This window comes from Tupaia chinensis, unplaced genomic scaffold (genome assembly GCF_000334495.1).
Source record: "Tupaia chinensis unplaced genomic scaffold, TupChi_1.0 Scaffold138757_1, whole genome shotgun sequence".
NCBI lineage: Eukaryota > Metazoa > Chordata > Mammalia > Scandentia > Tupaiidae > Tupaia > Tupaia belangeri.
This window is the reverse complement of record NW_006198649.1, coordinates 2,139,527-2,154,634: the sequence shown is the minus strand read 5'-3', so window position 1 is coordinate 2,154,634 and position 15,108 is coordinate 2,139,527. Positions and strand designations below refer to the sequence as shown.

The 15,108-nt window shown below is 35.1% G+C and overlaps 1 protein-coding gene across 1 annotated transcript in view; it reads right to left on the bottom strand.

Moving 5' to 3' along the window:
• LRP1B (LDL receptor related protein 1B) overlaps nucleotides 1-15,108 on the bottom strand; it is a 1,871,701-nt gene that overhangs the window by 871,219 nt on the left and 985,374 nt on the right. Inside the window, exons 11-12 of the mRNA XM_027765590.1 lie at nucleotides 5,008-5,230; nucleotides 1,732-1,903 (exon numbers count right to left, since the gene is read on the bottom strand). Coding sequence (XP_027621391.1) covers nucleotides 1,732-1,903; nucleotides 5,008-5,230 — 395 coding nt within the window. The remainder of the gene's footprint in view (nucleotides 1-1,731; nucleotides 1,904-5,007; nucleotides 5,231-15,108) is intronic.

Here is a 15,108-nt window from a genome sequence, read left to right as displayed (position 1 = left end):
TCTTTGATAGATCCACTTGAATTTATATCAGACACTTGAATTAACACATGAAAATTGAACCTGTCTTTGCTCCAATCTGCTTCATACTTGGTTTCTCCATTCTTAAAAGCAACTTAATTATTCCATTTGCTATACTCAAACCATTGTCTTCATTCTTGACTCCTTATTATTTTACATATCCAGTCCATCTGGAAATCCTCCTGGCTCTACCTTCATATATATATACTGAATTTAACTGTCACCACAGCCTTCTTGGTCCAATCCATCATCTCTAAATTTCCACTCTTCTTCCCTTTTAGCCTATTGTCAACAAAGTAGCTATACTGGTTCTTTTTAAATGTCAGTCTAACCATGTGACTCTTCTGTTTAATGCTAAGAATACTCCATCTCACTGAAAGTACTGTAGAAGTAAAAGATTTTACAATATCTACAGGGACATACTTGCTAAGATCTTTCTTTAGTTCTGCAACCTCATTGTCCACCCCTCTCTCCCTCATTCATTCTGCTTCAGACACACAGGACTACCTGCTGATCCTTGAACAATCCAGGCATGTTCTTTTCTCATGGCCTTTTCTCGCTCATTCCTGTACCTGCAGTGCTCCTGCCTCACAAATCCCCATACTTCCCTCCTCTAATAATTTCATTTACTTACTTCAAATAAGTCTTCATTCTATGTCATCATTTCACTGGGATTTCCCATTGACTATTCAAAATAAAATTCCTAACTCCCATCTCTGACACTCCTTTTTCCTTATTGATTTTATTTTCTTTATAGTACTTATTACCTTCTAATATAATTACAAGTTACATGGTTTCTTTAATGTGTTCTCTTCTAGGATACAAATCTCATGAAGGCAAGAATATTTTGTTTGTTTTATTCACTGCTGCATTTTCAATATACATAGGTTAGTTCTTGGCACATAATAGATGGTCTATGAATAATGAATGAATGAATAAATCTGAATAACAAACTCTAGTAAAGTTATCTATTCAATCTAAAATTTAAATTTTTCATAAACATATTTGTGACAATACACTTCTTCAATTGGATATATGCTAATGTTTATATAATTGCAGATTGGGTTGAATTCAAAGCATACCCATAAAAAGATGATGAAAATTTGGGGTGATGGTTTTTTTATATTTCATTATTCTCTCTATGATTGAGACTAAATTTTATTGATTAACCTCATTACTAAACTACTATGAAAAATAACTGACTTGTGTTTATAAGAAACAGTGTAACCTCCTTATTAAAAATATTTTAATGAACATTTATTAAAGAGTAATTATGATGTTACCTCAGGAGAGTCCAAGGACTACAATAAATGCTAGACAAATATTGCAAGGCAGTCATCTGATTTAAAATTTGTCTCCCAAAATGATACCAAAAAAAAAAACACAAAAAGCAAAAAACAAAACAAAAATACACCAAAATGCTTAGCAGCTGGGTCTCCTGTCTACATACATCACAATTGAAAACTCTTTCCTGAATCTAAATCTAGCCATCATTTCAATTCTATGGGTGTAGAAACGATTCACTAGGAACTGAACAATTTGTCATTTAGACTTGTGAAGGGAGCTCTATTCCATTTTACCAGGCAGACTTGCACACTTCTGCTGTCAAAACAGAGGATTTATAACACCCACGTTAACACTGTACAAAAGCACAAGGACTATATCCCCATTCAATCTACCATTATGAAGGCTATGAAGAATCTCACAACTTACCTGTTGGTTGAGTTCTTTTTTGATAGATTCTAATTCCTCGAGCATTTTCCATTTTAATTAATGAATGAATATCTGTGACATTAAATCGATTTATCCTCATGATATCGAAATTATCAGAATTGGTTGCATACAGATAATCTTCAAACACAGTTATACCATAAAGATGTCTGACCTACGGAGTAAAAAACAACTATGATTTTAAATTATGTTGCTTTCAACCTGAAAAAGAAAATGCTCATAGCAGGAAAGTCACAAGAATATTATCATTTATTTTCTCTCAAAGAATGAAACATTCACAATTTTAAAATTAATTTATAAAAAACATATATTTGCAATGCTTATAACTAAAATGACAGCATTTTACACAAAAGTTGCATTTTTTTCCCCTAAGGACTATTTGCAATGGAGAAAGGAATTATTTGCTTGAGAATGGATATGTTTATTGCTATTCGTACAATTATACTGACATTCTGAGTATATGCCTTGACAAAGATCTTGGAGATTGTAGGGAGCAATGGGTATCTTAAAGTCATGGAAAGAAGAGCAGAAGAATGAGGATACTGATTTTCTGATACAAAGGCACATTGCCATTGGGCATTCCTTGTATTATAGTTCATTTAAAATGCGTCTGGTCCAGGATATGGTGGAGTTGCCAGCTGATTTGTTGTAGAGGTTTTGATGAAAGAGCATTCATCGCCACTCTTTGGCATTATATTGTGCATTTTTAGTATGTACATAGATTTGTGGTTAACAGAATTTGAGAAAGTATGTGTGGTTTGATTATAAAAATTGCTATAGCACAAAACCTAAAATTTTCTGTTTTAATCAGTAAATCTTGCCAATTCTGTAGTTTAAGCAAAAGCATTTGATTTGCTCTCTTCCTCATGTATATGATTCATTTCTATTCCTGGTTCTCTCACATAAGATGTACCTAAAAGAAGACAGGCTTTTACATGTTTCTGGGTCATATCTCGTTGCTTCACATTTAGGCTGAAAATGAAAGATAGGAATTAATGGAGAGAATCATTCTATGCTGAGGCCCAAATAATCCTTTTCTATGTTACTCCACAGGTATCGTTTTCTGTGTTACTCCACAGGGTATCATTTTCCATATAGTGCTGTCATATGTACTAAATACAGCTACGATTAATTTTTATGTGGATAATAGTTTTTCCCTATAAAAATTACAATTATCCTGAACTTTTCCTTTGCTATTAATCTCATCCAGGTTTTGCTCCAAGTTGAGACCGACTGTCTGGGAGTCTATGGTTGTGGCATACTCACATGGTTCTCCTTATAAGTACCAATTCACATCCTGAGGAAAAATTGCCTGGCTACATAGGAGGCAATTGGTCAGGGTAGAAATTAAGTTCACTCAGTAAAATTACATTTCACTCACATCTTCTTGCCTTCTTTCAGAAGACTCTGTTTCTCGTAAAGTAAGTACTATGGGGTCCTGCTGTGCTAACTACCCTCAGCAGAGGTGAGAGGAGCTTGGGGTAGTTAATTTTCTGTCTAGAACCGATACACCTCAAAAACCTCTGTGTTGTGACCAGCAGTTGGTGTAATAGTTATGTTGCTAGACTCCCATGAAGTCGATCATGGTTCACGTCCTGGACCTGGTGGCTTAAACTCATGCCGGGCTCGTGTGCGTGCATGCCCAAGATCCTGAGAGGAGAGCGGAGGAGAAGGAATTATGGTGTGGCCATCCCTCCTGGGGGGTGATTTCTCTCTTTCTGTCTCTCTGTCTTTCTGGTGAGCATATGCACTCTATAGCAAAATCCTCTCCACAAATAAATAAGAAATAAATAAAATCTCTATGTTGGATTTACTCAGTGGCAAACTTATCATATATTTAGGGAACCAAAACACAGGCAATAGGAAAGATTTTTAAAGAGTACTTAAAAACTTCCAACATTAACAATCATTTTAAAGTGGTCAGGGGAAAATGTTTAAATTCTCTATCTTTGTTCTAGAATTTACTTTTATAATTGCAAGTGGGGAAAAATGTTCCTCATAATCATCTTACAGGTTAAGTTCTCAAAAGGCCTTAACTAGGTCTGTCAAAAGTATTAACTTTTTCAGGACACTTGAAGGTGAGGAATAACTGGCCATGATTCTAATATCGGACAGTTTTTGTTTTTGTTTTTAGAGAGATTTTTGCTATAGGAATTTGCACTTGCCACAAAGAAATAGAGAGACAGAAAGCAAGAAATCACTCCCTGGATGGTATGGTCACACTGCAATCCCTTCTCCTCTCAGGATTTTGTGCACACACTCAGAAGTGTCCAGTGTGTTTCAAGCCACTGGGTCAAGACTTAAACCACAGTAGACTGCGTGGCAGTCCAGCAACATAACCACTACGCCACTGCTGGTCCTGACAGTTTTTTTATTATTATTATCATTATTATTTACTCATATTAGCACATCTGTTCATTTGTCAAGAAAGAAAAAGATTTAATTTAAATGCTGATTAGAAAGCAATCATAACATTTAGGTAATAATTGAAAACATACCTGTCTTGGATTGGAAAAAGAAGCCAGAGATTTACATATTCCAGTTCCACAGATTAGGAATCTCATATGAAATTAGTGTATAAAGTAAGATACAAACAGATTTGAAAAGGTGCAATAGTGAATTATTATTTCTACCTAGAGATCTGTTTTAGGTGCTGAGTATTGTTCACAAAAGCTTATAATTCAGCAAGGGAAAAACTACCACAAGTGAGAAGAACTGGGGTCTTGGTGACTTTCACAGAATTCTAATTTTAGGAAGTACTTGAATCTATCAGAGGAGCAAAATTTAATCCAACATATTAAAAATAATAAAGATATTTTTGTGAGCAGGCATTTGCGATTGTTAGCAAAATATCTCCAATCCCACATGGGACAGATGATAGCTCAGTTCCTTATGAACGAACTACTTAAATTAGTTTTTGAGAAGTAGGTCATAATATCTGTCCTATTTTAACACTTTTCTTTCTTGCTAGTGTAGCATTTTTGTCTTTGTCATCTTTGTTTGTTTGTTTTCTTTGTTTCTAGTAGAGGGGGGAGAGGAAGTAAGAAGTACCTCTAATATCATGGTAATATCACAGTTAGCAGTGTAAAAAGAACATTCTTCCACACAGGAAATGCACCATAATTTTTATGACTCATTGAGGCTTAATTTCAGAAGGAAATTTCAACATTACAAATGTTGGTCTTTTTCTTATTATGCCACTCATTTTATTACATTTTTTGTTGTTGTTGTTGTATTTTCTAAGAAAATAGTACTTACTTGTCTGCCTTGAATGATAGTGTGTCTGTTTTTTCCTTGATAGTCCACTACTCCCACATAGTCCAAGTAGAGATCTACCCAGTAAACCAATTTGTTGACTAGGTCTAGTGCCAGTGCAGCTGGCTGCTCTGTCTTTGAATCAATTATCCTTGTTCTGTTCATCCCATCCATGTCACATCTCTCCACTTTGGCGACATTCCCATAGTCAGTAAAGAAAAGTTTTCTGTTGAAAGAAAACTAAATGTTAAAGTGGAGAGTGGAAAAAGCATATTTGATGGAGCCATCTGTAAAAAACAGAACTTTTCCTTCTAATTTATTTCAGTAGTTACATCTGTTAGCTTCCCATAACCATTTCCATATAATATCACTCATAAACAGAGAAATCTGCTAATGAATATTGCAGGGCATGAGGGAGCAGGTTAACCAACAACTGTAAAATTTCCCCAAAACGAATGACTATGGTGGGTTTATTTTTGTATTAGGAGAAATGTTTCTTTAAGCCTCATAGAGCTGATGCACGTCTACCATATTCAGTGGAAGTTTCAGAAGTGAGCCAAGTCACCAGGCCAGGGCATGTGAGCTATTAGGCTTTATCTTCAACCTGCTTTTCAAATTGCCTGCTAATGTTTGTCTCCTATAAAAGCTATTATGTGGAGCACAGTAAGGCTATGAGTGGTAGAGAAAAGCAAACCTGGAATGGAATTAAGCAGATGGAAAAGCAAACGTGATGTTTGTAACAATGGACATAAAACATAAATGCCCCCCTAAACCCAAAACCTATCCCAATTCTCCCAACTATTCCCCAATCACAAAAACTTCATGAAAGAAATGCAGATCATTTCTCCTAATTTTTTTCTTAATATGAAGGGGCCTTCAAAAAGTTCATGGAATTACATTTTACGAAAAACCTATGCATGTATTTCAAAAAATTTTGCAGCAAAATAAACTTGTGCTTTAATATCATTTGACACAAATTTTTTAAAGTCCCCCTGTATACTTGTAGGAAAAGGCTGAAAGGAAATGCTGACCTCGGAGACAACAAATCTTTCCATGCTAATCTAAAGATGTCTGTCAAAGGTTTAATGTACCTTGAACACTAGTGTCTTATATTTGATTAGTATTCACTATGTTTAGTAAACACAAATCAATTTCAATTAACCTGACAATATTTAACAAGATTACCCACTCATGAGACTAAATTACATTTGTAAATAGACCATCTTGCCTTGACTTAAATACTATTTCAAAAATAATCCAATTTACAGTGATTGAGCAATATTAAGATTACCTAGAGTATAGAATAATTGATTTTACAGACTTGGCGAATTAGTTTGTAGTTACTTTTCTCAACCTTCTTGTATTAGCTAACAGTATGGGGTATCTTTCAAACTAAAACTACTGCTTAAACTTTAATTTTAATTGAACTCTTTCTGTTGTGAGAGGCTTTGACCAATTTTTTAAACATTAATGAATATTGTTAGGTGATAATGTGCACCTAATATTGAGTATATACTTCATAAAATGCTCTTGAAAGATTTATTTATCACGATAAGATAAAAGTGATTTTTGAAGTGATGGTTCATTCAGGTAAGAGCTTTCTATTCTAGTGAAGAATCAGTAAAATGGCGTACGTACTATACTTCATTATATAACGCTAAAGATTGAGACCTCTGCTTGGAGATCTTTCTCTTTCTCTCTCTTCTTGCTTCTGCCCTACATCTCCCCTTTACTCACTAATAAATCAGTTAGTTCATAGCTCTCCCAGGGTGTCTATAACAGTACCCAGGTCGGCTCATCCTTTCTGTGCAACAGTGTCCACTATTCTTGTAAGCAGAAGCTCTCTTTCTCACCACATGCTATAATGCCTCTCCTTTTACATATTCATTTTTTGACTGAAGTGAATAGGAAATTTTTTTATTATAAAAAGAATTTTAAATTTGTACAAAATAGTTATAAAAATAATAGAATCAATGACTATACTTTTTTTGCCTGTAATTCATATTTTATCTCATTGGCTAGTTTACGTATTCTCCAAACCATTTGAGAGTAAGTTGTACACATCATGACCCTTAACATTTAAATATTTCATCATGTGCGTGAAGAGTTGCAGAATCTAGCACAATGCACCATGTAATATGGTAGAGACATGAATCATGGAATTGTAACTGTCTATGTGATGTTTAAAGAAAAGATGCTTCTGGAGATAGAGCATCCTCTAAAGTCATCCTAGAGATGAATTATTTTGAGATGACTTCTCCCACCCCCAAAGAAAAAGAAGTGTGCCGAGATTAGAACCTTCAACCATGCTATTAGATAAGTAGGACCAAAGGATATCACATATTAATTAAGTTCAGAAGTTAGAAATAACATGCATATTCGCAAAAGATTAAAACAGAGAAGTTAAGGATGAAGACTGAAGGGTAGGGCGGTCAGCCATTTCACAAGGTAAAATCTCCGTTTATCCACCCATCCATTTATCTATCCCTCTCTAGATTAAGAAGATATTATTGCATTTTATAGTAGTACTTGGTTCTTCTGTTTGAGAAGTTTAGTTTTAGAAAGAAAGTAAACTAGGTAATAATGATAAAGATATCAGTAAATATAAATGATTCTTCCAAGAAAATTTGTGGTTATATTGCAGGAATGGTGCAAGTGATTCTCATATTCTACGTCTTAATAAAGCTGGATGAGGCTATTCTCTAAGAAGTTTGAACCAAGTATGGAAAACAGTGTGAACATATATTTATCATTTTTTTTCTTTTTTAGTAGAAGTTTAAAACCAAATAAGCAGGAAGATTTTGAGCATAAAAGATGTACTGAGCTAGAAGAAATAAAAGAGTGTTTTGGGACCAGCAGATAGCATAATGATTACATTGCTGGACTCCCACGTGGTGGACTGTGGTTTGAGTCCAGGACCGGGCAACTTGCTTCCTCTGTGTGTGTGTGTCCCTCTGGTCAAAATAAAAATAAATAATAACTAAATAAAATTGAATAAAATAATTTAAAATTTATGTCATTGTACTCCCAGCCCATAGCAGAATTTCTAGTGCCCACAAGAACCTTGACAGTTGTTCTTGACATAAAATTGCATGTTCCTGAGCTTCAGAATCTTAATTATAATGGTTTATGTTCACTTGTAATTAAAACGCAAGAAATGAAACGTTTTCAAGGATAATAGCACCATGACCATAAAGTTCCAAGTATAAGTACTTATAGTCTCATGATTATGTAGTTGTGTGTTTGTGCTTGCTTTTAGTAATGTTATATTTTGGTTTAAATTTCTCTGTTCTATAAAAAAGCTTCATTCTGGGATTCTTATTTGAGTATAGCTGTATTATAATTGATAAACACGACCTAAACTTTTATATATATATATATAGTTTTGAGAGGTTTTCACTATAGGGCGTGTGTGCTTGCCAGACAGACAGAGAGAGAAATAGAGTCAGAAAGCGAGAAATCACCCCCCAGGGGGGATGGTCACGCCGCAATCCCTTCTCCTCCATTCTCCTCCTGGGATCTTGGGCACACACACACACACACACACACACACACACACGCCCAGCATGAGTTTTAAGCCACCAGGTCCGAGATGCGAACCACAGTCGGCTACATGGGAGTCCAGCAACATAGCTATTACGCCAACTGCTGGTTCCCAACTTTTATATTTTTTTAGATTTTGCTATAGGGTATGGGTGCTTGCCAGAGAGAAACAGAGACAGAGACAGAGAGAGAAAGTGAGAAATCACCCCCTCCCTGAGGGGCAATGGCTACACCACAAACCATTCTTTTCCATTCTCTTCTCACAATTTTTGGCTGTGCGTGCATACATGCCCCACTTTATCAAGCCTCCAAGTCCAGGACTTGAACTACGGTCAATCATGTGGGATCCCACACCTTAACTATTATGCCATCTGCTGGCCCATAGAGCTTTTAATTGTCTAAAATATAAATAAATTTTGTTTGTGATATGTGTCAGTGCAAAAAAAATGTTTCTTTTCCATAAAATATTTGTATAAATCATAGAAATATTAGTGTTTTACAAATTCCAGTATCCTACTGACCCTTATAAATTTCCTGTGAAATAGAAATAGCAAATTATTTCTATTTTATAGATTAAACAGGTTCAAAATCCATATGGTTAGCCACTTCCAATGCCATAACATGAATGTCATGGCCTTTTTTTTTTTTTTGGTAACTCTTTATTTTTAAAAGATTTTCAAATTTATACAGAATAGTTGTAAATATAATAGAATGAGTGCCTATATGCTTTCTTTGCCTGACATTCACATTTTATCTCATTGTCTAATTTATACTTTCTCCAAACCATTTGAGAGAAAATTACAGACATCATGACCTTTACATGTAAATATGTCAGCATGTATCTACTAAGAACAAGGACACTCTCTTCCATAACCACAGCATATCTCTCGTAAGCAAAACTTACAATATTTATAATATATAAACGTTAGTCAAATTTTCCTGTTGACCAATAATGTTCATTAGAGTAATTTTTTTTCTGCTTCAAATCCAACTCAGCATCATATATCATATTCAATTCTTTTCTCTCCAGACTACTTTATTTTAATATTGAATCATTCTGGGGCAGTTGGCATGGAGGTTGAGGGGCTGGATCCTAGATAGCCCACAGTGGGCTCAAGTCCTGGACCTGATGGCTTGAAAATCATGCCAGGCTTGTGTGCGTACATACCTAAAATCCCTAGAGGAGCATGGAGGAGAAGAGACTGTGGTGTGACCATCCTACCTGGGGGGGGAGGAGATGATTTCTTACTTTCTCTCTCTCTTTCTCTCTCTCTGGTGAGAACACATGCCAATAACTATATTGTGAATTATTTTGAAAAATACGTCAAATTGGGTTTTGCCTATTTTTTTCTCTTAATTAGGTTGATGCCTTTTGAACTGAGATGCAGTGGTTTTCACTTTATTGTTACTGCTCCTAGGGCTTAGGCCAATGATCAACCTCAGAAATTGATCAGGAAGAGAGTACAGATGATGGCTTCAGAATACATTTATTTCTTTTAGTCAGTGTTTTTTATTTGTTTGGTTGTTTTTTTTTGTTTATTTGTTTGTTTTGTTTTGTTTTGTCTTTTAACTCTCTTAATTTCCTGGATCCTCAGTCTCCTTTTCAGCATCTCCTCACATCCCAAAACCAAGGACCCTATGCTGCTCCCGGGGTCCCTTGTCTAGCACTCTGACTGTCAAAGTCCTGGTGGACGGCAAAGGCCATCCCCAGTTCTGCCCTAAGCCCAATCCCCTCGGGATTGCAATACTGATATTTCTTTTCTCCATTCTCTTACCTGTGCCATCAATTCTGCTTTATATTATGCTCCAAAAAAAGGGGTAATTAAATTGTGATTGCTATTCTCCTATTCTACACTTATATTTTGAATGTCATTTTTTTCAGTTCCTATTAACATGAAAATTCAAATTCAAATTAAACAATATTTCAACTACTGTCTCTATTTCGAAGATGTTTAATTATTAGCTCATACAAAAAAAGAACATTTCTTTCAAATCTTCAATTATTCATCTAGGGCATTATTCTTATAATTCAGCTTCTATAGTAAATAGGACTTTATCATTTCACTTACTTCATCTTACAGAGCAGCCTCTTTTTACCATTGATACGTAAGTTTTATGCAGTTGAAGATAGGAAGAAACTGATTATTTTTTGTAAACTGACCTGGCATAAACCAAACGTTACAAAGGCAGCACTCATAGTGACAGAGCACTGTGCGTGGAGAGTCATAGAGAGTTATGACTCCAATCATAGCCACACTTTAAAGCAAAGCATTTGTTATACATACGGAAATCCTAAAACATGTATTGTTTTTATTTGGGTAAAATAAGACTGACTGGGCCAGCCAGGTGGTAGGGTGGTTAAGGCAATCCCACATGGCAAACTGCACCGTGGAAGCTTGGAAAACATGCCAGAAGCATGTGCATGGATGCTCACAATCTCTAGAGTAAATGCAGGAGAAGAGACTGTGGAGTCGTCATCCCTTCTGAGAGGTAATCTTACTTTCCCATTCTCTCTGGAGAGTAGAGCCCTATAGCAAGTTTTTAAAGAAATAATAATAACTACCTTTATCTGTGATATATATTTTACATGATACCTCCATACGTTAATCCAAAAGGATTTAAGGGAATTTAAACACATTAGCATCCTGTCCATGTCTTTAAGCATGTAGAAAGCCCCCATTTTCCATCACCATTCTTACCTTGTACATTCTGATTATACCTTAATGTTGGAATTCAGAAATTGTCAAAAAGTTCTTAAAATGAAATGACTTACTGTTCATTTTAACTTTTTTTAAAAAATAAGATTACATACTAAAATTTTTAAATGAGGTTACATAATAAGACATTTTAGATAACAAAATGCAAAATGAGGACTAGCTAAGAGGAGAGTGAAACATAAAATCATGCATTTGCCATTTAAAACAACGTTCTGATTAGAGACTAGCAAACTCTTCATGTTTATTAATCATGTGTTAATGTAGATAGTGACATTTCTTTTCATTTCAGGAAAATGATAATGTTCTTAGAAAAGATTATAGTGGGAACTTCATTTTTTATTCTTGTTTTTATAATTTAGTGTTATCCAAATAGCATCAATAGTAATATAACTTAATTTTTTCTTCCATTGTACATACAAAAATTGAACAAGAAAGCAATTTTCCTTATTACATAGAATAGTCGAAGTATACTGAGAATTAAAGTAGGAATATTAAATATTCAACAAACAATTCTAAAATGCAATTGTAAATCGGAAAGAGTAATGAGTCTCTGGAATAAGGTTTAAATTCAAATTCCATTAACTCCTGCTACTTAAAGCATGTGGATGATAAACAATTAAACTACTTCTTTTGTCTAGCTAAGACTGTTCAAGACAGTTATTTATTGATTTTTACTGGTTTGTTGTTTTTGCTGTTTGAAAAATCTCTCTTGTGCTTGATTTCAGTTTATATATCAACACACAGAATTAAACTTGACGGACTCACTTGCACGCTCAGCTGGCTACTCTATATTCTGGAAACACTCCCACTAATGATTCCTCTAAGAGTGTGCATGTGTTACCTATGTCGAGCAATGTGGTTGATCCAGTCAACGTCTTATCTACACCTGTCCCACTCAGTTACTGTTCCTGAGAGAGACAGCAATAGTGAACTTCAATTGTCTCTCTTCTCTCTTCATAATTTGATCAGAGGTAATCGTGTGGTGTAAGGGAAAACAACTCATAGGTTTAGTGGAGTCTCTGGGACTCTTTCTCTCGGTAATCTGAATCAAAAGATATGGATCCCATCTAGTGTGTAGCTGGGCTAAAACAGTCAAGGTGAACAGGCAAAGTGGAGGTGAAGGGAGCAACAGTGGAGATGGCGTACTGAAATAGAAGAGTTAGAGACAGGCACAATGAAAGAAGCCATGTGAGCCTCAAGTCCATCTTTATCTTCAGTCCTTAGGTCTGTGAACACAGATTTTTCACATCCTCCTGGGAGATCTCTGTTTATCTGAACAAGCTTCAGTGAGTTCTGAACTGGAAGTCAAAATGCCACGAATAAACCATTATATTATTTAATGTTCTATTTTAAGAATCAGGAGAATCTTGTTCCAAAGATTTTGCATAAACATTATGCTACTCTAGGAGAATATGTTATGTCAAAATGTTAACTTTAAATTAAGAAATTATTTTCTAATTTTTATATGAAGCCATCATATATTGCTGTTCTGTCACTAGGTCACTTATAAAGAAACATCTTTTTGGCATAAATAGAAAGTCGTCAAAATCTTTTCAGCAGTCTTCCATGCAAACACAGGAAGAAGGATATTAATAATATAGTAATAAAAATTGTTTGTCATCTCTTTTAAATTCAATATATGACTTAAACCACAAATGTCATTCACCAGTCCAAGCTAGCTAAACCCCCTTGCAAGTTCAAATGCAGTTGACCTTGACTCTCACTTCACCCCAACACTGACTCTAATTCATCCCTTTATTGTAGAGACCAAGTTAGTCCCTTGAGCTTTCAGTTTTAGTTTCCAATGTGCCTTTTATTTCCTGTAATCTGAAAGTTAGGAAAGTGTAAACTTGCCATGGTAAAAAGGAAGTATAAAAAGGCAAATAAATTGAATCATTTGTGCACTTTTATTATTTTTTTCTTTTTAGCCATATCACAAACATTTCATCAAGATATACATGTGTATTATATATATGCACATAATACACACACACACACACACACACACACACACACACAGTCATTGTGTGCTGCTTAATAATGAGGATACATTCTAAGACAAGCATCCTTAGGTGATTTTCTCATGGTGTCCATATGATAGAGTGTACTTCCATGAACCTAGATGTTAATCTTCTACACACCGAAGCTATATGGTATAGTCTATTCCTCCTAAGCCACAAGATCAAGTTACAAAACAAGAAAGAGACTATACTAAATAATGGAGGTACTTGTACAAAATGGCAAGTATTTATGAATCTAAACATATCTAAATGCAAAAAGGATACAGTAAAATTACCGTAAGATGGAAAAACACTCCATCTTTAGAGGGCACTTGCTCTGCATGGAGCTTACAAGACTGGAAGCTGCTCTTAGGTAAGTCAGTGATTGAGTAGAGAGTGAATGTGAAGGTCTAGCACACTACTGTACACTGCTGTAGGCTTCATAAGCACTGTACACTTAGGCTGCACTGAATTTATAAAAAGTACTTTTTCTGTATTTAATAATAAATTTACCTTTGTTTACTGTAATATTTTATTCTATAAACTTAAATTTTTATAAAAACTATTGACTATTGTAATAACAGCTTAAGACATAAATACATTGTAGAGATGTATAAAAATATTTTATCTTTATATTCTTATTCTATAAGCTTTTTTATTTTTTTTCACTTTTTAGACAGTTTTGTTACAAACTAAGACACAAACACACCCATTACCCTAGGCCTACATGGGGTCAGGATCATCATTATCACTTCTATCTCCACATTTTGTCCAACTAGAAGGGCTATGATGAACAAAACAAGAGATAAAATCAAGCGCCTGAGGGGCTAGGAGGGTGTGGTGCGTAAGGCACTGGACTCACACATGGCCAACCACAGTTCAAGTACCAGACCTGACAACTTACTTTCTCTCTCTCTCTCTCATGTGAGTGTGCATGTCTTAGCAAATTTTTAAAAAATGATGAAATGATCAATAAAATTAAATAGATAATTCTTTTAAAAAAATCAAACACAAGAGAAAAATGATGCAAAAATCTTCATAAACATGAGCAGCATAGGGCTGATGCTGATATTACATGGCATACTGCCTTAGAGCAGATTTAGTTTTTAGAGAGATATTTTGCTGCAGGGCGTGTATGCTCACCTGAGAGACAGAGAGACAAAAAATGAGAAATCACCCTGCCACCAGGAGGATGGCCACAGTCCAATCCCTTCTCCTCCATTCTCCTCTCGGTACACACACACACATGCACCCGGCATGAGTTTTAAGCACCCAAGTCCTGGACTTGAACCATGACTGTCTATGTGGGAGTCCAGTGATGCAACCATTATGCAATCTGCTGATCCCCTGCAATTTTTTTTTCTTTTTTGCTTAGGAAAAAAGAGTACATTTTAAAATAACCATACAAAGTGTAGTGTAGTAAATACATAAACCAGTAATAGACATTCATTATCATTATCAAGTATGTACTGCACTTAATTGTAGGTGCCATTCTTTTACACTACTGGTCGGACAGTAGTTTGTTTACACTGCCACCATTACAAGCATGTGAGGAGCGCATCATGCTCCAGCATTGTAACAGCCACAACATAACTAGCTGTCAGACATTTCTTCAACTTCTTTTAATCTAGTGGAATCACTACCATACGTATATGGCAGCCTGCCAAATCAAGTATCATTGTGAGGAACATGATTCTGTGTGTGTGTGTGTGTGTGTGTGTGTGTGTGATTTTTTTTCCCTTTAGCCATTGATGAGCCCTGCAATGATCTCTTTATGATGGGATTATAAGGTTTAAGACTCAGACAGGATTCACTTCAATTTACCTACAGATACCTGATTAAAA